Here is a 26,912-nt window from a genome sequence, read left to right as displayed (position 1 = left end):
AGTCCCGAGCCTCTCAATCCAATATTCGGTCAACCTTGACCTATTGGTATATCATGCCTAGCATCTGGTCACTCCCTTGACCTGCCAGGACTCCCCACCAAGTGTCTGGTCAATCCCTTTGACCCACTTGGACTTTTCTCTTCGTGCCAAGTATTCGGTCAATCCCTTTGACTTACTTGGACTCTCACCAGATGTCTGGTCAACCTTGACCCCTCTGGATTTCTCCTGCCTGGCTTCACTCACCAGGACTTTCCCAATTGCCTAGCTTCACTCACTAGGTCTTTCACCTGGCTTCACTCACCAGGATTTTCCTCCTGCCTAGCTTCACTCACTAGGACTTCCCAATTGCCTAGCTTCACTCACTACGTCTTTCACCTGGCTTCACTCACCAGGATTTTCCCTTCTGCCTAGCTTCACTCACTAGGACTTTTCTCCTGCCTAGCTTCACTCACTAGGACTTCCCAATTGCCTAGCTTCACTCACTAGGTCTTTCACCTGGCTTCACTCACCAGGATTTTCCCTTCTGCCTAGCTTCACTCACTAGGACTTCCTTTCTGCCTAACATCCCAGTTAGGACTTCCCAGTCAAGTATCCGGTCAACCTTGACCTACTTGCCTCTTTTTCATCCAACCTGATCAGACCCTGATCAGAGGGGAATTGCACCAGACAATCTCCCCAAATGGACAACTGCATTGTCAAAGATCGAAACTCAAACCAAGACTCAAGCTTGGTCAACCAGGTCAGCCTTGACCTGAGGGATATTGCACCAACAGTATCCACGCCGAGCTCCTCAAGACAACTCCTTGAATACAAGCCTCTACTTCGGAAGTTACTAGCCACGAGCGAAGAAGTTGGATCAAGAGAAAGAGAAAGAGAAGCACACAAGAGAGAGTTTTCTCCCTTGTGGTGGTCACGACAACAAGGGGAAAGGCTTCCCCTTGATGGCGGTGACAAAGAGAGAGGAGAGAGGAAGAGGAGAAGAGAAATTGAGTTAAGGTTTTCTAAAACCTTACAAGCCAATTAATGATCTTATATATATAATCTTCTCTCAATCATATCAATATATAACCCTCATTAATGAGTTGGATTAGAAAGCCCAAATCCAACCCATTATCCCTTAACCAAAATTAGTTCATTAACCCCTTGGTTTGGTTCACAACCAAACTAAATTGGTTCATGACTAATTCATGATTAAACCAAATATGGCTAACTCTTCCATAAGAAATGTGACACATCTGTGCTTTTACTGTGACAAATATTTTCATATTTATCTTATATATGGTCCAACCAAATATCTATCTCTTGATCTAAGAATCCTATTCTTAACTTGTTTTACATCTTTTAGAGACCCATTAGTGCGTGTGACCCAATAGGTTCTCAGTTTATCTTGGTCGTCCATAATTAACTACTTAATTATTGAACGATCATGAGTGACACCTAGTAGTATATCATGATCTCCAATTAGCCAGAAAATCATAGTTTATTTTAGAATTAATTCTAAACCCTTCAACAGCTACAGTGAGTCGTGCCTTGTTCCTTTCACTCATCTTATACCCACTTGGTTTAGGACATGGTCTATATATCTTGTCTCCACTAGGCTGACTACGTCACACCTAACCCAAGTAATACGTTCTCGTTCTGCGGATTCAAATTACTCGTACATGTGTATAAGAGTCTCGCACTCTTAACATGTGATGCTTTGGCCAAAGACTTTGAGTAATAATATTAATGAGTGACTATATGGGATATGTCTCCTCGCAAGGAGCGGTGAATCCTCTACGGGCTATCCAAACACTTTCGGGCACTTCAACTTATACCCAATCATCTCAGTTCCACACCTCAATGAGATGCTTGCTTAAGATGTCAAAGTATAAGTCTTCATGACCAAGATGACTTGTATGCCTCAAGTAGAAGGAAACTTGCACTCGTGCTATAGTAAGAACTTCACAGACATATTTTTATATATGTAAAAAACCATATGAAATCTTATAGCGAGTACTCTAATGAACTAGTTACTATAACCAACATCCACATTTAACTCTCGACATCCTAATGTCTCCAGCCAGTGAGAAAATAGTTGTTTGGCCGAACCAAGTAGTATAACTCATGCTAGTCTTATATAATTGATGGTGTCTGAATACAACGACTAGGGAAATTTAATATATTCATAATTGCACATGTAGAGATAATCACTAGTTACGTTCCAATCACAAATTCTCTCATGCTATGAATTATATTACGAACATTCGGTAAATGATTTTAATATAATCAAACATATAATATGAACTCAAATAGTGAATCTATACTTATCAAATAAATAGAAAAAAAACATAAGGCGATTGCCTTGGGACATCCCTCAAATTCTAACACTCCCACTTAGCCTAAAGTTAATCGCCATGGTGTCCTAAATTGTAAGCATAGACGTGACTCTCAAACTTTCTTTGTTGTAGAGCCTTTGTCAAAGGATCCGCTAGATTCCTTTCAGTGGGAATTTTCTCGAGTTGTATTTCTTTCCTACTAATGATCTCCTTGATTAGATGATAACGGTGAAGCATATGTTTTGATCGCTGATGAGACCTTGGTTCCTTTGCTTACGCAATGGCTCTAGTGTTGTCATAGTAAATAGGTAATGCTTCAACAATGGATGGAACCACTCCAAGTTCAGTAATGAACTTCTTGATCCAAACCGCTTCCATTGTTGCTTTTGAAGCTGCAATGTATTCCGCCTCACAGGTAGAATTTGCAATAGTGTATTACTTGGAACTTTTCCAACTAACTGCGTCTCTATTTAATATGAATATGAATCCAGATTGGGACTTAGAGTTATCCTTGTTCGTCTAGAAACTAGCATATGTATATCCGCATATGGTTATATCACCATCTTCATAAACCAAGAACATATCCTTAGTTCTTCTTAAGTACTTAAGGATCATCTTGACATCCACCCAATGATCCATTCCTGGATCAGACTAGTATATGCTCGTAACACTCAGATCATATGATACATCAGATCTTGTACATAACATAGCATATATGATAGATCCTATTGCAGACGCATAAGGTATCTTATCCATGCAAATCCTCTCGTCTTCTGTTTATGGGCACATAAACTTCGAAAGTTAAATTCCATGTCTCATAGGTATGAAACCTTTCTTGGATTCAGATATGCTAAATCGTTTTAGCACTCTGTCTATATATGTCGACTATGAAAGACTAAGCAACCTTTTCGATCTATCTCTATAGATTTTCATTCCGAGGATGTAAGTTACTTCTCCCATGTATTTTATGGAGAACATATTAGACAACCAAACTTTTAACTGATTGTGGAACTGGCATATCATTTCTTATAGGTAATATGTCATCAACATATAATATTAGGAATACGACTACACTCCCACTAACCTTTTGATACACACAAGCTTTATCTAGATTTTGTGAGAATTCAAACTGTTTGATCGCCTCATCAAAATGGATATTCCAACTCTTGGATGCTTTCATTAGTCCATAAATAAACCATTGAAGCTTGCATACTTTATTCTTATTGACAAATGTGAAGCCTTCCGGTTGTGTCATATGCACATCCTCGAGCAGATTTCCATTAAGGAAAGTTGTTTTCACATCCATTTGCCATATCTTATAATTATGATGAGCTGATATGGCCAGGAGTATCCGAATGGATTTAAGCATGGTCAAAGGTGGGAAAGTTTCATCATAGTCAATGCTCTGCCTTTGACGATAGCCTTTCACCACCAACCTTGCCTTATAGGTAATAATATTACCATCCATGTCGTTTTTCTTCTTGAAAACCATTTGCACCCTATAGGCGTAATACCTTCATGTGGGTCTACCAAGTTCCAAACTTTGTTTTCGTACATGAAATTCATTTCAGACTTCATAGCTGTAAGCCATTTGTCCTTTCCTGAACTATTCAGAGTCTCTTCGTAATCAGTAGGTTCCTCATCCTCAATGAGTAACACATCATTCGATTCTCTTACAAGAGATCCATATCTCTCAAGAATATTACGTGTCCTACCTGATCTATGAGGAGGTTGTGTTATAATCGATTGTGGTTCTTGACTAGACATCTCATTAGTGTTTATTAGAGTCTCTTGAACTTCATCAAGTTCAACCATACTCCCACTTGCTTCCTGTAAGAAAAATTCTTTCTCTAGGAAGGTAGCATGCCTGAAATAAATACTTTTTATTCCAACGGGTGATAGAATTGGCAACCCTTAGTTTCCTTAGGGTATCCAATAAATAAACACTTATCAGACTTGGCGTCTAACTTGTCTGATATAGTCCTCTTCATATAAACAGGGCATCCCCAAATCTTCAAATGAGGAGTTTCTTACTAGTCCATACCTTATATGGAGTAGTTGAGATTGCCTTTATCGGGACTCTGTTTAGCAAGTAAACAGCTATCATAAGTGCATAACTCCAAAAGGTCTTGGGAAGATCTGCACGATCCATTATTGATCTAACTATGTCTAACAAGGTTTGATTATGCCTTTCCGATACATCATTATATTGTAACGTACAAGGCGGAGTCCATTGAGACAATATACCATTATCCCTTAGATAATCTAGAAACTCTTGGCTTAAATATTCACCACCTCGATCGGATCAAAGTATCTTAATATTTTTATCAAGTTGTTTCTCTACTTTACTTTTGAATTCTTTAAACTTTTCAAAGGCTTCAGACTTGTGTTTCATTAGATAATATACCTATAATAAGAGTGATCATCAATGAAAGTAATGAAGTAGTCATAATCTCCTAATGCATGAGTTGTCATTGGTTCACATACATTGGTATGTACGAGCATAAGTAACTCATCAACTCGTTCACCCTTTTGAGAAAAAAGTAACTTTGTCATCTTGCCTTTTAAACATGAATCACATTTGTCAAATGTATCTAATTCAAATGATTTAAGAAATGCAATCTTTTACAATTCGAACATGTGTTTCTTGCTTATATAGATAAGGTGGCAATGTCACGAGTAAGAGGTTAATTGATTATCTATGCGGGTGTATTTATTTCTCTTTTCAATCTTGAGTACATCACTAGATATATCTAACATGTAGATGTCGTTGTATAAAGTTTTAGTGCCATAAAGAACGTCATTTAAGGTTATATAACAACAATTGTTACTAAAAGTTAAATGAGAACCTTTTCTATTTAAGAAATAGAAACAATGTTCTTTATTAATGCTAGAAAAATATAACAATTATCTAGTTCTAAGACAAGTCCACTAGGAAGCTTTAACAAGTATGTTCCGATGGCGACTGCAGCAACCTTTGCTCCATTCCCAACTCACAGACTTATTTCTCGCTTGATGAGTCTTCTGCTATTCCTTATCCCCTGTATGTCATTACATATATGTGAGTCACACCTAGTTTCCAATATCCAAGTGTCTGAGGAAATAGCATAACAATCAATAATGAAAATACCTAAAGAGGATGGGGCATCAGATGCCTTATTCTTCTTCATAGACTCAAGATAGATCTTGCAATTTCTTCGCAAGTGTCCCATCTTGCCACAATAATGGCATGAGCCCTTTTGTGCTAGTTCTACTATCTTGGCCTTTTTGCTCTTTCCTTTAGCATGATGTTTTGGCTTCCTCTTAGAACCTTTCTTGGAGGAGTCTACTAACATCACAGTTTTCTGTTCACCCTTAACAAAAAACTCCACAGTCTTGAGCATATTTACCATCTTAGGGATGTTCTATTCCAAATTGTTCATCTGATAGTTCATCACAAATTGTGAATGACATTTCAATAAACTATGTAGAATTAAGTCAATACTTAACTCATGATCCATCGTAAAATCGAGTGATGCTAAATGCTCTATGTAGTCATTCATCTTTAATACATATTGTACTGCAGATGAACCCTCCCGCGTCTTTGAGCAAAAGAGAAGCTTGGAGACCTCGAACCTTTTGGATTTAGCTTGCTCATTAAATAGCTCACAAATATGATAGACAATATCATAAACATCGAAATGCTCATGTTGTTTTTGTAATTCAGGAGTCATAGCAGCTAGCATGATGCAACTAGCAAGTACAAAATTATCCTTATGTTTTTGAAGGGCTAATAATTGGTCCGCAGTTGTATTGACATCAAGACTGGTGGGAAGAGGTTGATCAAGGATATAAGCTAGCTTCTCAACTTTGAGAACAATTTTTAAATTTCAAAACTAGTCAAAGAAGTTCAGTCCAGTCAGTTTGTTCGAGTCCAAAATCGAACGCAGATTAACAGAAGTCATAATTAAATGATTAACCTAGAAATATAAAAATGAGAACGTATAAAAGACATGATTTTATTTATGTAACAATTTACATAAAAACCTCCTTATTTACCAAATTTAAATATTCTTATTTTGAATTCAGGAGATAATAGGTTTTTTCCAAGTGGGTTGATATCCACCATAGATAAGAATAACCTTGACTTTGGCCAACAAGTCATTCTTAGCTATAGCGATAGATAACATATTTACCGATTGTATATCACTTATATACAACTATTATATTATGCTAGCAACTAATTGATCTTTGCATAAACATCGGGTTGTTAACACATTAACAAGTATACATCAAATACACATCATCCAACTTCACCTCTATCCACATTAATTATGACTTTGGCATAACAAGTCGACGCTTCAAGTTTAAAACCAATCCATTAATCATGAGATTACATCTCTATGGTTTGAACATGTTTAATTTCAAGTTGAGCTTGACTTTGACCAATAACTCAAACAAGAACTTAAACTCTAATTCTTACCATATTAACAGAAGATGTAGGTTTTAATATTGAGTAAGGGATTTAGGTCTCATCTACATCATGCAAAATTCTATCTATATGACATTACACGCATGACATAAATGATGACATGACATATCGCACGCATGGCATAAATGATGACATGACACATCACACGCATGGCATAGCATGACACATCATACATATGGTAAAATCTAATCATATCACACGCATGACAAAAACTAATCATGTCATAATTAATGCATCTACATGACATACAATGTGATATGTTCATGACATAAATTTACATATATTATAATTCTATTTTGAAAATAAAAATAAGTTATAAATCTGATTTTAATAAATCAAGATTTATCTAATCAAATTAAGAAACCAATTTCCAAATTTAATTAACATATCTGAATCTTTCTATCAATCAAGAATATTTAATTATTTTGGAAACAAATTTCTAAATTAATTTCTTAACCATTTAAGAAATAAATAATTAATATTTTTTAATTTATTACAAAATAATTCAAATTTAGATTTTTTGTAATTTTTAAAATCTTTCCAAATTTGATATTTCCTCACAATTTAGAAAACTTTCCAAAAATGAAATATTTTAATAAATCTAAAAATTCTAGAAAATATTAATTCTATAATTTAATTTAGAATATCTTAAATCTGGATTTTTTATGATTTTTAAAATCTTTCCAAATTTAATATTTTTTAATAATTTAGGAAACTTTTCGAAAATAGAATATTTCTTAAATTTTTAGAAATAATTTCTAAATTAACAGAATATTTTTAAATTTAATTTTTAAAAATTATATCAGAAACTTTTCAAAAATAGAATTTTCTAACAATTTATGAAACTTTCCAAAAATAGACAAATCTTAATAATTCCATAAAATTATAAAATTAATTACAATATAAATTACGAACTGTAAAATAATTTTATGATCATGTCGAAGCATGATCAGACTTTGATACCGCTGTTGAAATATGCCCGATGTGGTGTGTGCTAAAACAGATTTTGTAAACATGCGTTATGGAAAGTAAAACAATAATAATTCATAAATTATTACATCACACATACCACATGCATACAAGGATAAAACATGTCAAACATGATCGCATAATTAAATTTTTACGGAAAGTAAATTTATGCTAGGTATACCTTACGGATGACCTGTAACGAGAAGGACATCAACCGTAGTGACGTTGTCGAACCTCGTCTCTATTCTTATCCACGCCGAGCTCCTCAAAATAATTCCTTGAGTACAAGCCTCTCCTTCGGAAGTTATTAGCCACGAGTGAAGAAGAGGGATCAAGAGAAAGAGGAAGAGAGACACACAAGGGAGAGTTTTCTCCCTTGTGGTGGTCACGACAACAAGGGTAAAGGCTTCCCCTTGTTGGCAACATCTAAGAGAGAGGAAAGAGAGAGAGGAGAATAGAAATTGGATTAAAGTTTTTCAAAAATATTACAAGCCAATTAATGATCTCATGTATATAATCTTATCTCAACCATATCAATATATAGCCTTCATTAATGAGTTACATTAGAAAGCTCAAATCCAACCCATTATTTCTTAACTAAAAATTAGCTCATTAACCCCTTGGCTTGGTTCACAACTAAACCAAGTTAGTTTATGACTAATTTATGATTAAACCAAATATGGTCCAACTCTTCCATAAGAGATGTGACACATCCATGCTTCTATTGTGACAAATATTTCCATATTTGTCTTATGTATGGCCCAACCAAACATTTATCTCTCAATCTAAGAATCATATTCTTAATTTGTTTTACGTCTTTTAGAGACTCATTAGTGTGTGTCTCAACGACGATTATCAACGCACCAGAACAATCCGAAGAACACGACCGTGCACTCTTGGCATGACCGTGTGACCAGACAGAAGGGGAACAGTGCACAACCATGCAATCCCTGCATGACCGTGTGGCTGAGACCGAGGCAGTTCAACACACGACCGTGCAACCCTACACGGTCATGCCACCTTGAGATCGAAACCAGGAAGTGCCCGGCCGTGCATCCTTGCACCGCCGTGCGGTAGGGACCGATGCCAGACACCACACAACCGTGCCAATTGGCACGGTCGTGCAGCGCCATCAGAGGAGGAAATGAACACGACCGTGCCATCTTGGCACGACCGTGTCGCCGCGACCGAACCCTATTCTATATAAGGGTTTTAACCCTTTTTCTCGAGGGGGGAGTGCCGAGAAGCGAGCTGACAGTTGGAGAAACATCTTGGAGCCATCCCATGCCGTTTGGATCTCCGTCCAGCGATATTCCACCACCTCATCGACTCCAAAAGTAGAGGATTGGACCCGAAGGCCACTCGTCGACATAGGATAAGCATATTCTCTCCTTCTTTCTTCGTATCTGAAGATTGTATGTTTATATACGTTATGCCTTTGAGTATTTCTCCGATACTTATGGAGTAGATCCTTTATTCTAGGATTAGGGAGTAGTTGTGGCTCGGTTTGATGTGAAACTCGTATTGTACTTACACTTGTTGGATGATCTTTTATGCTTTGTTTCAATTGCATGTTGCTTGATTGTGTAGAACTTGTTAACCTTGTAGAGGGATTATTCTTAGATCGTATACCCGAGGGGCCCTAGTGACAGGGGTAACCCGTTCACGGACGTCTAGGATACTTCCTTGAAAGGAGAGACAAATTCTTCTCAAGGAAGCAAGAGACCAAACCTAATCCTTAACCGCTATCCTTAACTTACCAGTTAGAGTTGTGTCCTCAAGATTTACCGAGGTGCCCTAGTGACAGGGGTAAACCGTGACAAGACTTCTTAGGGTCCTTCTTTACTCTAGTACTTAAGGATATCCGCTTTAGCTTTCGGCAATTGCATGATAAAGGACAGCGAGTGTAGGATAAAGCGTGACACATCAATACCACCACAACGAAATCGACCTCCTAGAACTCCTCATAACCAAGACACTTCGACTCACCCGCTCTTGACTTTTCTCCCCGACCTTTCTTCCCTAAGTTATCCACAACCTTTGGTAGTCTAGCTAACCCTTAGTGAACGATTGCTAGTGCTTATAACTAGCCCCTGTGGGATCGATATTTTTATTACTGACGATGAAACCGTGCACTTGCGGTTGTGTAACAAGTTTTTGGCGTCGTTGCCGGGGATTGCGTCTATAACATTAGCAAAAAAATTCATGTTGGATTAGACTAGGCTTTCTTACTTTCTTACTGCGTTTCACTTTTTGTTTCACTTAACATTTCACATCCTATTCTTGTATGCAAACTAGTCTTGCAGGAGATTTAATCGCCCGCATGACTGTTTGTTTCGCGCTCCTGGTTAGCTCGGATAGGACATGATGTTTAAACCGCTGAAGGATTACGGAGCCCCGAAGTCTGTAAAAGAACTGGGACCAATTATGTTCCTAGAAATTCCAGCAAGAAATTTCATGCTCAGACTCACGTTCATCTTGAAGGTTCAGGAAAATCAGTTTGGGAGATCAAATTCGGAGAATCCTTACTTGCATCTATTGGATTTCCATAGTTATTGCAACACACTAAGAGTGGAGGGGGTTCCAGCTGATTCAATACACCTCATAATTTTTCCATTTAGTCTTAAAGGCAATGCAAAAGTTTGGTTCAACACTCTACAACCAAGAAGCATCAAGATATGGGATGAATTAGAAAAAAAGTTTCTAGACAGATACTTCCCTCTAAAAAGGACTGCTCATTTGAGGAATCAGATTCTGCACTTCAAGCAACAAGAAGGAGAGGCACTGCATCAAGCTTGGGATAGATACTTGTCAATCCTATGTCAGTGCCCCCATCATGGTATCACTACAACAAATTTGTTAAAAGACAACACTATAAAGACAACGGTTTTTGAAAGAACTGTTGTTAATTTGACAAAAGACAACGGTTTTTGACAAAACCGTTGTCTTTTAGTTCTAAAGAAAAACAAAAGACAACGGTTTTTGTAAAAACTGTTGTCGTTGAGCGAATTGTTTTCTAATCAACAAAGCATTTTACAACGGTTTTCTAAAACCGTTGTTTTTAAGCGCATATTTTAGAGGATACGACTACAGTTTTGTAAACCGTTGTAAACCTAATTCTTTTGTTCCATTGTCCTGGTTTAATGTCTTCCCCTCTCCGAAATATATTTTGGCGAGTGTTTTCCCTCCCCTTAGTCTTCGGGAACCCTAGGCAACTGTGTCTTTCTCCTCTCCTCATCCCGCGATCTCTTCACATTCCCTCTCCTCTCCTCATCCCGCGACCCACCCATCCTCTCCCAGATTCTTCCTCTCTTCCGATGCCTCATCGAATCCCTCCGCTGGCTCCCACCGCCGGATAGCAATCGCTGTAGACCTCAGCGACGAGAGCGCCTAGCCGTCAAGTGGGCCGTGCAGAACTACCTCCGCCCCGGCGACATCATTATCCTCCTCCACGTACGGTCTACTTCTGTCCTCTACGGTGCTGATTGGGGTGCCGTCGACCTCTCTGTTCCGGAAGAGACTGGCTCTGAGGAATCGCAGCGGAAGTTGGAGGACGACTTCGACGCCTTCACCACCACCAAGGCACAGGACCTCGCGCAGCCGCTCGTGGAGGCTCAGATTCCGTTCAAGATCCACATCGTGAAGGACCACGACATGAAGGAGCGTCTTTGCCTCGAGGTGGAGCGCCTCAACCTTAGTGCCGTGATCATGGGCAGCAGAGGCTTCGGGGCCTCAAGGAAGACCAGCAAGGGGAGGCTCGGTAGCGTCAGCGACTACTGCGTCCACCACTGCGTTTGCCCCGTCGTGGTGGTGCGCTATCCTGACGAGGGGGGCGCAACCGACGGCGGCAGTCCGATAGCTCCAGGGGAGTCGACGGAGAAGGACGATGAGCTGCATCCTGTCCCAGAAGAAGATGAATACCATGATGCCACCGTTTAACTCAAAGGTCAAAGTCTTGCCCTCGAAACTACAACTTACTTTTTTACTTTCCTATCAATATGGCCAACATTGTTTGTTACTAGAAGAAATGATGATGAAATTTGATGATTCGATCGATGATTTAGATGAACACGATTTTGATATTATGTTCAGGAAATTAGACAAAACTATGCATGGTATATGCTTATACGAATCCGATGCATGCGAGACAACTAGACGCGAGAAAAACATCGTAGACTTTCTATTTTTCAATGTGTGGTGCTTGGTAGTTGTTCCCTTTGCTTATTTACTGCTATATAAGCAACATATCACAGCTGCATAACTATGACAGTCCTTTCAAGTGAAAGAGTGTATCTTTCACATTACTGTGTCAGCTGAGTGAAGTTCATATTTTCTACTCAATGCTGTAAAATGAACTACAAATACAGGGAGGGTTCTGCTCTTCTTATCAAATGCTGTACTGAATTGCCTCCTGACTAGGTTTTATGATCTTAGTAAGAGGTTTAGGTTAACTTGAATAACCCGAATGGCTAGAATTACTTGAGACTAGTTAGATTGTGGATTTCATTTGAAGTAAGAATTTCTTTTGTGGTTTTCCAAAGCTTAAATCCAATTATTCAGTTTACAGAAGGGGGGCTCCCTTTTCTCACTGTATGTTTGCTTCTTTAGCGCTTAAATGGACTTCAAATCAAAATTGTTGTTGTAGTAATTGAGCATGATTAGTATATTAACTCAACAAATGTCTGATGTTATCATAATAGTTGGACTACGTTATAAAAAGCTGAAAACATATAACAATGTCCACAAAATCAGATTTGTGAATCCACACATTATCCCATATGTGCCATGTGTGACTCGACTGGACAAAAACAGCAAAATCGAGCACTTGAATGAAAGAGCTAGTGTTTTGGCAGATAAGCTGAGTCAAGCATCAAGAAATCAACTTGTTTTGGTGCCACATAATGTTGGGTAAGTAAGACTTATAATATCAGTTTTAATTTATTGTTTCGAGAAATATGCATGCAATAATTATGTGATTTGTGCATAGTTATCATTGTATTCTCACTGTCATTGATCCATATAAGGAGACAGTTTATTTGTTGGATTCGCTTAGTCATCGCATTCGTGACGAGGATTGGAAATACGTAGTAGATATGTGAGTACATTTTTTAATTTTATTAAGCATTGTTTTAATCAGTAAAACTCTCATATGTCCATTCTTATTGATGTATAAAGGAGCATAAGATTGTTTAATTCAAACAAGGCAAAAAAAGGGAAAAAACATGTTACATGGGAAGTAGTAAAGGTATGCATGTCTACTTACGACTAAATTATAAACAATTAAATATGTATATTAGACATTTACAATTTATTTTTAACATAGGGTCCTCGCCAACCAGATGCGAAACAATGTGGTTTTTATGTGATGAGATATATGAGAGATATTATTGAAGAATTGGCAACTATTGAGAGAGATTCACTTCGATCAATAGTAATATTTGACATTCAATTCTCAATCTTCTCAAATATTTGTGTGTTTATCATTTTGCACTTATCATCTTTTGATTGTTTTTACTAATCTAATCTATGTCTTTGTTCACAGTTCATCAAACCCCAGTACTCTAGAGAAGAAATTGATGAAGTGCGTTCCGAGTGGGCAGAATGCATACAAGACTATATTTATGACTAGGTATTTAAAATCATACAATGACTTGATCTATTCGGAAAGTATTTGCATATAATGCAAATTACATAATCTGATCCTAACAGATATGCCCCTGGAAACATCATGATTATTAAAACTTTAGTGTGTAGGACATCCAGGTAGAACATCTCTATTTTATTATTATTCTTATACTGGAATGCATGAAATGTTTTTCAACATCTTAAGATTTTGAGATGTTCAAACATATATATCATTTGCTGGTAAACACATTTCTGTAGGACTAACACACTTGTCAGATTATGATGAACTGATTAACTTTGAGCATTATGAATTGTTTCCTTTCTTAATGGACAGTTTTCTGCAGACTAGGATTTACACGTAAAGGAGGTGAGCTAGATAAATATTTTGAGCAGTTACCTGATTTATGAACATGATAATACATGGGGAAAATGCAGGAGCAAGACCAATTTAATTAATAGTATTGAGATTCTTGTTTTCTTTGGGAATGAAAATGGTTTCTCAATCAAACAAAATTGAAAATATTTGGAATTTGCAATTTGTTGGACATGATGAATGGTCGGAAATAACTTACACTTTGTTGAGAATCACAATAGTTCATTCACATAGTTGTTTCGACTTACTTATGGCAAACCAAACCAAACCAATTTAGCAATCACTATATGCAAGATACACAAACTATCTAGACTTACCTAGAGTTGCTCTGATCTGACTGCTTTTTTCTTCCCAATGTATTCTGCCCTCCTTTATTTGCTGTTACTAACTACAAGGATTGTTGGTTTATTCCGTGTAAGGCTTCACCTTGACTTAAGCAGGGTGGTGTTATCATATTAGATTATGTATAGCTCATGTGTACTTGGTATGTGTTGGATTCAACTTCATCTGCTTGCTAAGACGTTTTTGCCAATCCTGGTTTCAGTCCTTGTCCACTGCACACTTTTGCTCTATTTTATGCACAAGAAGATTTAATTCAATTACCTTATTTCTTTAACTTATCTGCTGTACTATTTGTCTAACTTTGTACAATTAGCCTTGAACTAACAAAAGAAATGAATTTGAAGGGTTGGAACAACCATATGAACCAGTTTCATAAACTTTTTTCGTGCTCACTTGCTTCACTACTCATGAAATTGTGAAGCGGCAACGTTTCTCGTGCTTATTTGGCCATTCTTTTTTTCTATGGCTTTAACTATATTTTATTTTCATAACAGGGAGAAATTGCTGGGGTTGCAAGATGGGTATGCAGAAAAAGAACCAGGGAGAAATTGCTGGGTTTGCAAGCTGGGTTTGCATGGTTGTGGTCTTATAAACTTAATTTTATGGTTTCATCTTTTGTGGTTGTCATGATTGGATACTACTTGTGGTCATGTTTGGATAGCTTGTAGTAATTGTATAGAATTGTTTATAAACTTAAGTGAATGTACACATGTACCAGTTTTTGTTTGAGACAAGATGTATATATAAATTAAAGACAACTAATCGAATGTATATATGTTGAAAACTATTTTTATGAATGTATAAATGTTACGTTGTACTAGTTTGTGTGCAATGACCATGGTTTTAACCGTTGTGAAAAGTACATATATAGACATGCAAATGAATGTACAAAAACAACGATTTTTAACCGTTGTGAAAAGTATTCTAAGACAATGGTTTTAAACTAAATTTTGAAGAAAGACAACAGTGTATATGTTGTTAAAAGTATATCTGCGATCAAATGTTTACAAAATTGGCAATTACAACGGTTTTATACTGTTGCAGAACTATTGTCTTTGGTATTAAAAGACAACACTTTAAATCCGTTGCATGACTGTTGTCTAATGTGGTCAAAGACAACGGTTTTAAACCGTTGTCTTTTACAGCACATTTAACAACAGTGTCAGTTACAACGAGTTTAAAGGGCCTATGACAACGGTTTTTAACCGTTGTCTTTTAATGTTTTTGTTGTAGTGTATTCTGAGTTGGTTGATTCGTCACATATTCTACATTGGACTATCACTCCAAGACAAAAGCCTTCTGGATGTAGCGGATGGAGGAGCACTCATGTAAAAGGATCTGGATGAAGCACAAGAAATAATTCATACAGTGGCATCGAATCTCAGCGAGTGGTCAGGACAAGATGTATTGAACTTATCTCTACACCCGATCGCTACAGGAGAAGACATGGGAGTGCGGACAAATGAAAGCAAGTTAAGACACGCAGGAAACAAGGTTCAAGAAGGATTAGAGGAACCCATCAGGGTGTAGTGTAAGGATGCGAAAACGATCTTTCCTTGGTGCGATGAGGCCTTATTAAAATCCCAGGGAGGATCGATATTTACCTTGGTATCAATTATGGAAGAAGACCTGGATAGAGACAACGAAGCTGAGAGGATGGCCAAAGAAACTAAAGAAGCATCAGAGCAGGCCGAGGTAAACGAGGAAATTCGGCTGTTAGAACAGGAACCAGCCTTGCCTGAGATTGTGCCACCCCAAGTGGAGTTAAAACCTCTACCACCTAACCTTAAGTATGCGTTCCTTGGTCCGTATTCCACATTCCCAATGATCATTAATGCGAACCTGGCCGAGACAGAGACTCAAAAATTGATCAAGGAACTAAAAGCACATAGAAAAGCAATTGGATACACCATTGATGACATTAAAGGGATCAACCCCTCAATCTACATGCACAGGATTTTACTCGAAGAAGGATATAAAAACTCAATTGAGCATCAAAGAAGACTGAACCCGAACCTAAAGGAAATAGTGAAGAAAGAGGTGTTGAAACTCCTTGATGTCGGAATCATCTATCCTATATCAAACAGTGAATGGGTGAACCCAGTCCATGTGGTCCCTAAGAGAGGGGGATGGCGGTGGTTAAAAATGAAAACAATGAATTGATCCCAACGAGGACAGTTACGGGATGGCGGGGTGTGTATTGATTACAGGAAGCTTAACAAGGAGACTAGGAAAGATCATTTTCCCTTACCATTCATTGATGAGATGCTGGAAAGATTGGTGAAACATTCCTATTTTTGCTATCTGGATGGATACTTTGGTTTCTTTCAAATCCCAATTCACCCCCTAGATCAGGAAAAGACCACTTTCACATGGCCTTTTGGTACCTATGCTTATCGACGAATGACGTTTGGGCTTTGCAACGCACCAACTACATTTCAGCGATGCATGATGACAATATTCTCTGATTTCACAGAAAAGATTATGGAGGTGTTCATGGACGATTTCTTAGTATACGGTAACGATTTCGACACCTGCCTTCTGAATCTTTCTAGGGTTCTCCAGAGATGCAAAGATGTAAACTTGGTGCTGAACTGGGAGAAATGCCACTTCATGGTCAAAGAAGGGATTGTGCTAGGACATAAGATTTCAGAACGTGGGATTGAGGTAGACAAAGCTAAAATTGAGACAATTGAGAAACTGCCTCCACCTCTTAACGTCAAAGGGGTTAGAAGTTTTCTAGGGCATGCTGGATTCTATAGGCGCTTCATCAAGGACTTTTCAAAAATTCCCAAGCCACTAACTAATCTGTTGATCAAGGATGCAGAATTTTGTTTCGATGATGATTGCAATGAGGCATTTAAGAAGATTAAGAACACTCTCATCTCAGCTCCCATAATTTAAGCTCCAGACTGGGAACTCCCATTCGAGATCATGTGCGACACCAGCGATTTTGCTGTAGGCGCAGTTTTAGGGCAAAGGAAGGATAAAGCTCTGCACGCAATCCACTATGCAATCAAGACATTGGATGCAGCCCAGATGAACTATTCCACCACCGAAAAAGAATTGTTGGCCATAGTGTTTGCAATCGACAAGTTCAGGTCCTATCTAGTGGGCTCAAAAGTAATAGTGTATTCTGATCATGTTGCCATAAGATATTTGTTTAATAAGAAAGATGTCAAACCTCGCTTGATTAGATGGATCTTGCTCCTTCAGGAGTTTAATATGGAAATCAGAGACAAGAAAGGGGATGAAAATGTCGTGGCAGATCACCTGTCCCGGGTATGGCCGAATGGGCAAAAAGATGTGGCTTTTGATCTGCCCATTAACGATGTTTTCCCTGACGAGCATTTATTGGCAGTTGGTTCTGACAGAGTTCCTTGGTATGCAGATTTTGTAAACTATCTTGCAAGTGGAGTGCTTCCCCCGTAACTCACCTGGCAGTAAAAGAAGAAGTTTTTCTCAGGCGTCAAATATTACATATGGCACGAACCACTACTTTTTAGGAAATGCGGAGACACGCTTCGCCGAAGGTGTGTGCCGGAAGAGGAGATCAAAGCACTACAACAAATATGTTAAAAGACAACACTATAAAGACAACGGTTTTTGAAGGAACCATTGTTAATTTGATAAAAGACAACGGTTTTTAACAAAGCCGTTGTCTTTGAGCTTTAAAAAAAAAAAAGACAACAGTTTTGTAAAAACCGTTGTCGTTGAGTGAATTGTTTTCTAATCAACAACGCATTTTACAACGGTTTCCTAAAACCATTGTTTTTAAGCGCATTTTTAGAGGTTTAATGATTTCCCTCTTCGAAAAATTCTTTGGCGCGTGTTTTCCCTCCCCTTAGTCTTCGGGAACCCTAGGCATAATTGTGTCTTTCTCCTCTCCTCATCACACGATCTCTTCATGTTCCCTCTCCTCACACAATCTCCTCTTCCTGATCTCCTCACACAATCTCCTCTTCCCGATCTCCTCACACGTTTTTGCCTTCCACCCCTTTGCACGAACCCCTCTCCTCAAAACTCCTCTCTGCCTAAACCTCTCTCGCTGAACATCTCCGACGAACCCCTCTCCTTGAACCTCTCCTTCGAACTCCTCTCAAACTAACCCTCTCGTGGCTCATCCTTTGCTCCTATCGACTCGTCTCTCACTCTCTTGGCGGTTTCCTCGACGATCAAACGAGAGGCGGCATGGGATTCTTTAGGAGCCTCACCCGACTGTCCGGCCCAACCGGATTCGGCTTTGGTTCCACATCCAAGCAGGTCACTGAGGGCGTTGATGCTTCCAAGCAGACTGTCATCATCACCGATTTGTCCATCCCTAGGATCTGGAGAATCACTCTTTGAAAATCTGTTCTTGCTTAAGCGAGCTTGGCTTTTTCCGAACTCTAGCTTGATTCGTGTTTTGATGCACAGATCTGATTTGTTTTCGACTTGATTTTGGTGCCTAATTCATCCAAACTCCCACTCTTTCCTCGCTGCTCGTTTGGTGATGGCTCCTTTTTATATTGAAAAAGCTTTTAAAATGTTAACTCTTATTTTAATTTATTAATGTTGCTTGCTGATCGCTATACTAATATTATGTCAATGAATGAGAATCTCTCTTCTAGATTTGAATATTGATACATTTGATCTTCATACTTGAAATGAATGTCGAATTTTCTTTTATTCAATGTACACGACGTTCCGAAACATCTCCTTTTTTTTAGAACAAAATATCCTAACCCTAAGAATCTTTGTTACGATAAACAATTTAAGCATGGTATACCTGCATCATAGTGCTGAACCCAAACCAATCATTGGGTGACGATGATGAATTTGGTACTTGCATCATCTGTGATACAAGTTTCTTTCAGCTAAAATAAGGAAAAATACACATATATATATTTTTTAAAAACTAAGGTAAATAGTTTCTGAACCATTGGATCTAAGCATATAAGAATTTTCATGCAAACCCCAGGTGGAAGTAGTGGGATTGGAGCTGAAACTGCAAGGGTTATGGCCCTCAGAGGAGCACATGTCATCATTGGAGCAAGGAACATGGAAGCTGCCAATGTGGTAAAGGAGAATATCCAACAGAGTATTTCATCTGCTAAAGTTGATGTCTCGAAGCTTGAACTTAGCTCACAAAAGTCTGTCCGAGCCTTCGCAAACAGATTCATTGAAAGGAATCTACCCCTCAACGTCTTGATGTATTCACATGCTTCTCAAGTTCAAATGTTGCATGCTTGTCACTTCCTTCTTCTTCTTTTTCCCCAATTTTTACATCTTTAATTTGTCATCAGAAACAATGCTGGCGTGATGAACTGCCCTTATAAACTCTCAGAAGATGGTATAAAGATGCAATTTGCTACAAATCATCTGGGTATATCTCTTACACTCAATAAATCAATTTCATTCCCTAATACCCTGCAATAGTTTTATTGGATTTTTTTTGACCAAATTATCTTTAATTCTCTAAATTCCTTTTGTTCATTTTAAATTCCTTTTGACTCCAGGTCACTTTTTGTTGACAAACCTTCTACTTGAGAAAATGAAAACTACAGCAAAGGAGTCAGGAATCGAAGGGCGTATTGTGAATCTATCATCTGTAGCTCACATTGGGATTTGAAAATGACAATAGAAAAGATTGTAAGCAAGTTCATTATGTGTCTTTCCTACTAAATCTATTATGTCTTTATGGTTTTTATTATGCCTCTGTCCTTTATTGTCGTAACAATAATTTATTGTTACATTTATGTACACTACATCATTGCAGAAAAAAAACAATTGTTATACAACAAAATTTGGATCTTTAAACATGAATCTGCATCTGCTTATTTTCAGCAATAGTTTGGATACAATTTGCTTTTTATTACAGAATCGTTTCACACCCAGAATAGCATCAAAATCTGCATTTGCTTCTGCATCAAAATTTGCATCTACGTCAAAATTGTTTCATCAAAATCTGCATCAAAATCATTTCATCAAAATCTGCATCTGCTTCTGCATCTGCATCAAAATCTACATCTGCATCAAAATCATTTCTTCAAAATCTGCATCTGCTTATTTTCAGCAAAATTTTACATGGATAGTTGCACTACAGAATAAGCTGTGGCAGTAGTGTTCTCATGTTGATCATCTGTGCTCTCCCCTTTTCTTTTTCAGAAAACTCTACACAATTAGTAAAATTGTATTTGTATGCATACACAACCATTAAAATAATTAGCAAATCACCATTGGTAATTTTAAAACAAATGTTTATCCATATTAGTGTTAGTACTTAATGGGGAGTTATTTACCAGTAATTTATTCTGTACCAGTAATTATTTTGTTTTCTTTTGCATGACAGGATGATTATGTGCAACAAAAGCGGGAGGGTAAGTTTCACTTAGAAGAGGCAAACACGGATATCCTTTCAAAAGCACTTTCATTTGAGGAGCATTCTGGGCGTGTGAGGGGTGTTGGAGGTCATGTCACTCCAACATTCTATTTTAATGTTGGCAGCATAGTGAAGAAATATCTTGTTGATGAGCAGTTTATCATTCAACAAAAGGAGTTGATGGAGGCAAAGATATTAATCTCAGAACAAAATGCATGCATCGTCAAATAAAATTCACGCATATCAAATCAAGATAAACGCATACAGAAACTTGAAGCAATGTTCAGAAAGGGTGCATGCGACTTAGATACTGATGAAAAAGGTAGTTGCTCAGTAAAGTTGCATCCCATGAGTGATGAAAATATAAAAATTGAAAAGTGTGTCCCAAATATTGAAACTTTGGATGATGATGACATGTAAATTTTGAACAATGATGATTTATTCTAGGTATATATTTAGTTGTCGTTATATTACTTAGTATTATTGAAACTATGAGTTGCATCAATTTATAACATGATTACTTATCTTATAGGATAAACCGGTTGCATTGGCATTGGGTTCTAAGAGCAATATTGTTGCATATGGTACAATTGTTCATGTCAATGCGGTTGGTAAATTACTTCATGGTGTTCCATTACCCATTAATTGTATGCGTGTCTCCATTAATAAGGCTGTGGATGAATTAGCACATTTTCCATTTCCAATTCCAAATCAATGTGATACAATTGGTGATGCTATAGGAACACATGTGGGATGGCCGGCTAACTTGGTAGTTATGCAAGATGAGGTAAATATCATATTATATTTATAGTTAAATTGTACAACAAAGATTAGTGTTGCACCTAACATGTGTACATTTGCAATTTTTAGAATCCTTAAAGGAAAAGAAGTGTTGTCCAAAGAAATAACCCAATTATTTCATCAAGTGTGCCAAGGTCATTGCATCTACTGTACTGTTATTGTAAGCATGCTCTAAATGATGAAACAAATATATCAATGATTTGTGAGCATGGTTTCTTTGACGATGATTATGAAATCCTTATGCACCTTGAAGATATCATTCCTTTTTATCATTTGGATCCCATAACTGCAAATTGTATAGTAATTTACATGTGGTAAGTCTTCTTATTCTATTTGTTTACCATATAAATTGTATAAACTTTATTAATTTAGCATTGTAACATTTTTCATTTAGAAATGGTAGGCATCTTTATAAAAAGCTAAAAACATATAACAATGTCCACAAAATTAGATTTGTGAATCCACACATTATCCCATATGTGCCATGTGTGACTCGACTGGACAAAAACAACAAAATCGAGCACTTGAATGAAAGAGCTAATGTTTTGGCAGATAAGCTGAGTCAAGCATCAAGAAATCAACTAATTTTAGTGCCACATAATGTTGGGTAAGTAAGACTTATAATATCAGTTTTAATTTATTGTTTCGAGAAATATGCATGCAATAATTATGTGATTTGTGCATAGTTATCATTGGATTCTCACTGTCATTGATCCATATAAGGAGACAGTTTATTTGTTAGATTCGCTTAGTCATCGCATTCGTGACGAGGACTGGAAATACGTAGTGGATATGTGAGTACATATTTTAATTTTATTAAGTATTTTTTTAATCAGTTAAACTCTTATATGTCCATTCTTATTGATGTATAAAGGAGCATAAGATTGTTTAATTCAAACAAGGAAAAAAAAGGGAAAAAACATGTTGCATGGGAAGTAATAAAGGTATGCATGCCTACTTATGATTAAATTATAAACAATTAAACATGTATATTAGACATTTACAATTTATTTTTAACATAGGGTCCTCGCCAACCAGATTCGAAACAGTGTGGTTTTTATGTGATGAGATATATGAGAGATATTATTGAATAAGTGGAAGCTATCGAGAGAGATTCACTTCGATCAATAGTAATATTTGACATTCAATTCTCAATCTTCTTAAATATTTGTGTGTTTATCATTTTGCACTTATCATCTTTTGACTGTTTTTTACTAATCTAATTTATGTCTTTGATCACAGTTCATCAAAACGCAGTACTCTAGAGAAGAAATTGATGAAGTGCGTTCCGAGTGGGCAGAATGCATACGAGACTATATTTATGACTAGGTATGTAAAATCATACAATGACTTGATCTATTCGGAAAGTATTTGCATATAATGCAAATTACATAATCTGATCCTAACAGATATGCCCTTGGAAACATCATGATTATTAAAACTTTAGTGTGTAGGACATCAAGGTAGAACATCTCTATTTTATTATTATTCTTATTCTGGAATGCATGAAATGATTTTCAACATCTTAAGATTTTGAGATGTTCAAACATATATATCATTTGTTGGTAAACACATTTCTGTAGGACTAACACACTTGTCAAATTATCAGTTAATTAAGTTTGTAGTGATTGTAAGTTTAGGTGATAGTGATTATCAGTTTAGAAAATCATATTCTGGATTGCATAAATTGATTAACAGTTCAGATGGTTTAATGGATTAGTTTGTTCTTGCATTTTTATAGAAATAATGTTGAAACTAGTTTCATATATTGCTTTGTGGTTTTTATGTAAACTGCATATCCTCAAGCTTTGAGATCTTACTAGAGTGTTGCTGCTGTAATGTTGAGACATAAGGTACATGACTTCCTCTATGATTCCTTCTTTCTGTTGCTGCTGTTAGCTATTTTATCTAGCTTCTTTCACATAATACATGGTTTAAGATATAATGTTAAGTTTATATATTCATCAACTTTTTTCATGCTCACTTGCTTGACTACTCATGAAAATGTGAAGCGGCAACGTTTCTCGTGCTTATTTGGACATTCTTTTACTTCAACATTTCAGAAGGTCTAGATTTATGTACGTACTTCACAATTTGGTTTCTACAGTACAAAAGATGCAAAGCTGCAAGAAGTTTATAATTATTTATACATGTTGATAAGTTTTCTACTTTTGGGGCTTGTTTGTTTCAATTATCAATTTAGTTTGTAGTGGTTTATTAGATTTATCCATTTCAATTATCAGTTTGCAATGATTATCAGTTTATACATGCATGTTTCTACTTTTTTCTATGGCTTTAACTATATTTTATTTTCAGAAAAGGGAGAAAGTTGGGTTTGCAAGCTAAGTCTATGAAATTATGTATGCAGAAAACGGATCGGTACGTGAAGATTGTTGTGGTCTGATAAACTTAATTTTGTGGTCTCATCTTTTGTGGTTATGGTATGATAAACTACTTGTGGTCATGTTTGGATAGCTTGTAGTAATTGTAGAAGTTTATAAACTTAACTTAAGTGAATGTACATATATGTTGTACTAGTTTTTGATTGAGACAACATGTATAAAAGACAACTGAATGTATATATGTTGAAAATGGTTTTTGTGAATGTATATATGTTGTACTAGTTTGTGTACAAAAATATTATATTGTTTTATCTATTCGCGATGCATTTTCTAATCAACATAGACAACGATTTTTTAACCATTGTGAAAAGTATTCAAAGACAATGATTTTAAACTAAATTTTGAAGAAAGACAACAGTGTATTTGTTGTCAAAAGCATATCTGCGATCAAATTATTGTAAAACTAGCAATTACAACGATTTTATACTGTTGCAGAACTGTTGTCTTTAGTATTAAAAAATAACAATTTAAATCCGTTGCATGACTGTTGTCTAATGTGGTCAAAGACAACGGTTTTAAACCGTTGTCTTTTACTGCACATTTAACAACACTGCCAATTACAACAGTTTTTAAGGGCCTACGACAACGATTTTTAACCGTTGTCTTTTAATATTTTTGTTGTAGTGAAGACATCTTATTTCACTGTCATTCATCATCTTATAGTGGACATTTGGGAGTGTCAAAGACAGCTGATAATATTTTGCAAGCAGGATTCTTTTGGCCAAGCCTATTTAGGGATACGAAAAATTTTGTGCAATCTTGTGATCAATGCCAAAAGACCGGGAACATTACTAGAAGAAATGAGATGCCACTGAATTGTATCCTTGAAGTGGAACTGTTCGATGTATAGGGGATAGACTTTATGGGACCCTTTCCTTCATCATGCGGAAATAACTTTATTTTAGTTGTAGTAGATTATGTATCAAAATGGGTAGAAGTCATCGCCTCTCCTGCTAGCGATGCCAAAACGGTGATTAAACTGTTTAAGAAGGTGATTTTTCCACGGTTTGGTGTGCCTAGGGCGATTATTAGTGACGGGGGCTCATACTTCATTGAAAGGCAGTTTGAAAATTTGTTAAGGAAATACGGAGTCAACCACAAAGTAGCGACGCCTTACCATCCCCAAACAAATGGGCAAGCTAAGATTTCAAACCGGGATATCAAAGCAATATTGGAAAAGATAGTGTCCAACTCCCGCAAGGACTGGTCATTGAAATTGGATGATGCTTTATGGGCATACCGCCCTGCCTTCAAGACTCCGATCGGAATGACCCCATTTCGACTTGTGTATGGTAAACCGTGTCATCTTTTGGTGGAACTGGAACACAAGGCTTACTGGCAATAAAACAGCTTAATATGGACCTGAAGCTAGCTGGAGACAAGAGAAAGCTACAATTAAATGAACTTGATGAATTGAGGATGGATGCCTATGAACATGCCAAATCCTACAAAGAGAGGACAAAGAGGTGGCATGATCAACACATCATGCGAAGGGAATTCAGAGAAGGGGACTTAGTGCTATTGTTTAATTCAAGATTAAAGCTCTTCCTGGAAAGTTGAAATCAAGGTGGACAGGGCCATTCCAAATCAAAAAGGTTTACCCGTTCGGAGTCGTAGAAATTTGGAACGAGGAGCGTGGAGAATTTAAAGTAAATGGGCAGTGTTTAAAAAACTATCTCCATGACGCGTCGGCGGAGGATGTTATGCGGATATACTTCTCAGATCCGCGGCCGCCCGAATAAACTAAAATGGGGTCGAGCTAAAGACCTAAAATAAGCACTTGTTGGGAGGCAACCTAAGGGCTTTCTTATTTTAGTTCATCATTCCTTTTTGTCGTTCTATTTCTCTAAGTGACTTTTAGTCTAGTATTTTATTTTGGGTATTTCATTCTCAGAATGTGCATAGCCTCCACGAGCTGGCCATGAGCGCTTTTCATGGGTGTGGAGGCGATGGAGGAGCCGAAATGACGAAGTACGAATCACTTTGAGATTAAGGGAGCTGCCGGCCGTATGACCTCACACGGCCGTGTGGAGCCAACATGGAAACTAAAGCCATGGGTCGTGCAACTCTGCACGGTCGTGTGGCTTGTGCAGAGAAGGAAGAGGCACGGGCCATGCCAATTGGCACGACCGTGCAACCATGCCAGAGAGGAGGAAGATCCGGGTCGTGCCAACTAGCACGGCCTTGCGACTCATACAGAGTAGGCGAAGAGAAGGGTCGTGCCGATTGGCACGACCGTGTGACTTCAGCCGAGGAGAGGAATAAAATGGTCATGTCGAACGACACGCACGTGCAAATTTGGCAAGAAGGAAGGCGTGCAGCCCTACACGACCCATCCTAATTCCCCTTTATATTAGGGCACGGGGGTGCGGCGGTTTGCACGCCCGTGCCGCCTCCTTCACCCCCTTCCCCAAATCTCTTTCTTTCCTCTCCTCCCCTCTAACTTCCCAAAGCACAACCACTCCTCCTCCACATTCATCCCACTTAAGTCTACCTCTCTTGTCATCCGAAATGTCAAGCTCTCGCCAAAGAAGAGTAAAGGAACCATTGGTTGTCTCAAACGAAGAGGATGCACGCTCCAAAGGTACATTAAACAATTTCAGCATTATTTTCTGTAATGATGAGCAATTGCATCGTTATCGTGCTTTATGTAAACGCTCCATCTTGAACACTAGGTTTATAGACCGAGACACCTTAGAAGTATTGGGATTTGAGAATGATATTAATTGGTTGCTTGACAGAATATGTTGGACTAGTATAATGACCCTCAATTACCCAACCTATCCTTGGGTCATCTTAGAAATTTTGAGCTCAATCAATGTTCATAATGTTCAAGGAGGAGGAAAACTAAATTTTCATTTATTTAATGAAGATTATGAATGGAGTCTTGAAGATTTTAATACATGCTACGATTTGTCTAGGGAGGCTACTTACATATTCTTACCTGTTTTTGAGAATTCAAATTTTTGGGAGCGAATTGGTGGACAGTCTTGTTTTGATCCCCATGTTGCAAATAGCAGTAATATCATCAACCCAATCTTTCGATATGTCCATATGTTGATAAGGAATACAATATTTGGAAGGGGCGGTAGGGATAAAATTGTGAGACTCTCGAACTTGTACTGTCTATGGGCAATGATAGAAAATATATCTATTAATTTTGGGTACTTCTTTTTAAGACACTTGGTAATATTAGGAAGGACTTCTTCCTCTGCCCCTATTATTTTGGGAGGATTGCTTACTCATATTG

At 37.4% G+C, this 26,912-nt stretch overlaps 1 protein-coding gene, 1 long non-coding RNA gene and 1 pseudogene across 2 annotated transcripts; all 3 read left to right on the top strand.

Annotated features, from left to right (window-relative positions):
• Positions 1 to 10,122: 10,122 nt before the first annotated feature.
• Positions 10,123 to 11,729, top strand: LOC121972557 (annotated as a pseudogene).
• A 7,285-nt stretch (positions 11,730 to 19,014) lies between these two features.
• On the top strand, positions 19,015 to 19,712 carry LOC121970363 (short-chain dehydrogenase TIC 32 B, chloroplastic-like). Its single transcript, XM_042521046.1, has 3 exons — positions 19,015 to 19,290; positions 19,384 to 19,463; positions 19,597 to 19,712. Exons 1-3 carry the CDS (start codon positions 19,046 to 19,048, stop codon positions 19,707 to 19,709), a joined length of 438 nt encoding a protein of 145 aa, XP_042376980.1. The 5' UTR covers positions 19,015 to 19,045; the 3' UTR covers positions 19,710 to 19,712.
• Positions 19,713 to 21,807: 2,095 nt separating this feature from the next.
• Positions 21,808 to 22,174, top strand: LOC121970364. Its single transcript, XR_006108908.1, has 3 exons — positions 21,808 to 21,867; positions 21,947 to 22,054; positions 22,135 to 22,174. It is a non-coding gene; the product is annotated as an uncharacterized LOC121970364 (long non-coding RNA).
• The last annotated feature ends 4,738 nt before the right edge of the window (positions 22,175 to 26,912 follow it).

Source organism: Zingiber officinale, chromosome 4A (genome assembly GCF_018446385.1).
Source record: "Zingiber officinale cultivar Zhangliang chromosome 4A, Zo_v1.1, whole genome shotgun sequence".
NCBI lineage: Eukaryota > Viridiplantae > Streptophyta > Magnoliopsida > Zingiberales > Zingiberaceae > Zingiber > Zingiber officinale.
The sequence above is the reverse complement of the archived record's forward strand: the minus strand, read 5'-3'. Positions and strand labels throughout refer to the sequence as shown.

Bases quoted from the DNA above. Each gene is read 5' to 3' on its own strand.
- LOC121970363 (XM_042521046.1), top strand. From the start codon at position 19,046: ATGCAAACCCCAGGTGGAAGTAGTGGGATTGGAGCTGAAACTGCAAGG. The intron at 19,291-19,383 runs GTATTCACATGC...ATTTGTCATCAG, and splicing joins CTACCCCTCAACGTCTTGAT to AAACAATGCTGGCGTGATGA. The intron at 19,464-19,596 runs GTATATCTCTTA...TTTTGACTCCAG, and splicing joins ATTTGCTACAAATCATCTGG to GTCACTTTTTGTTGACAAAC.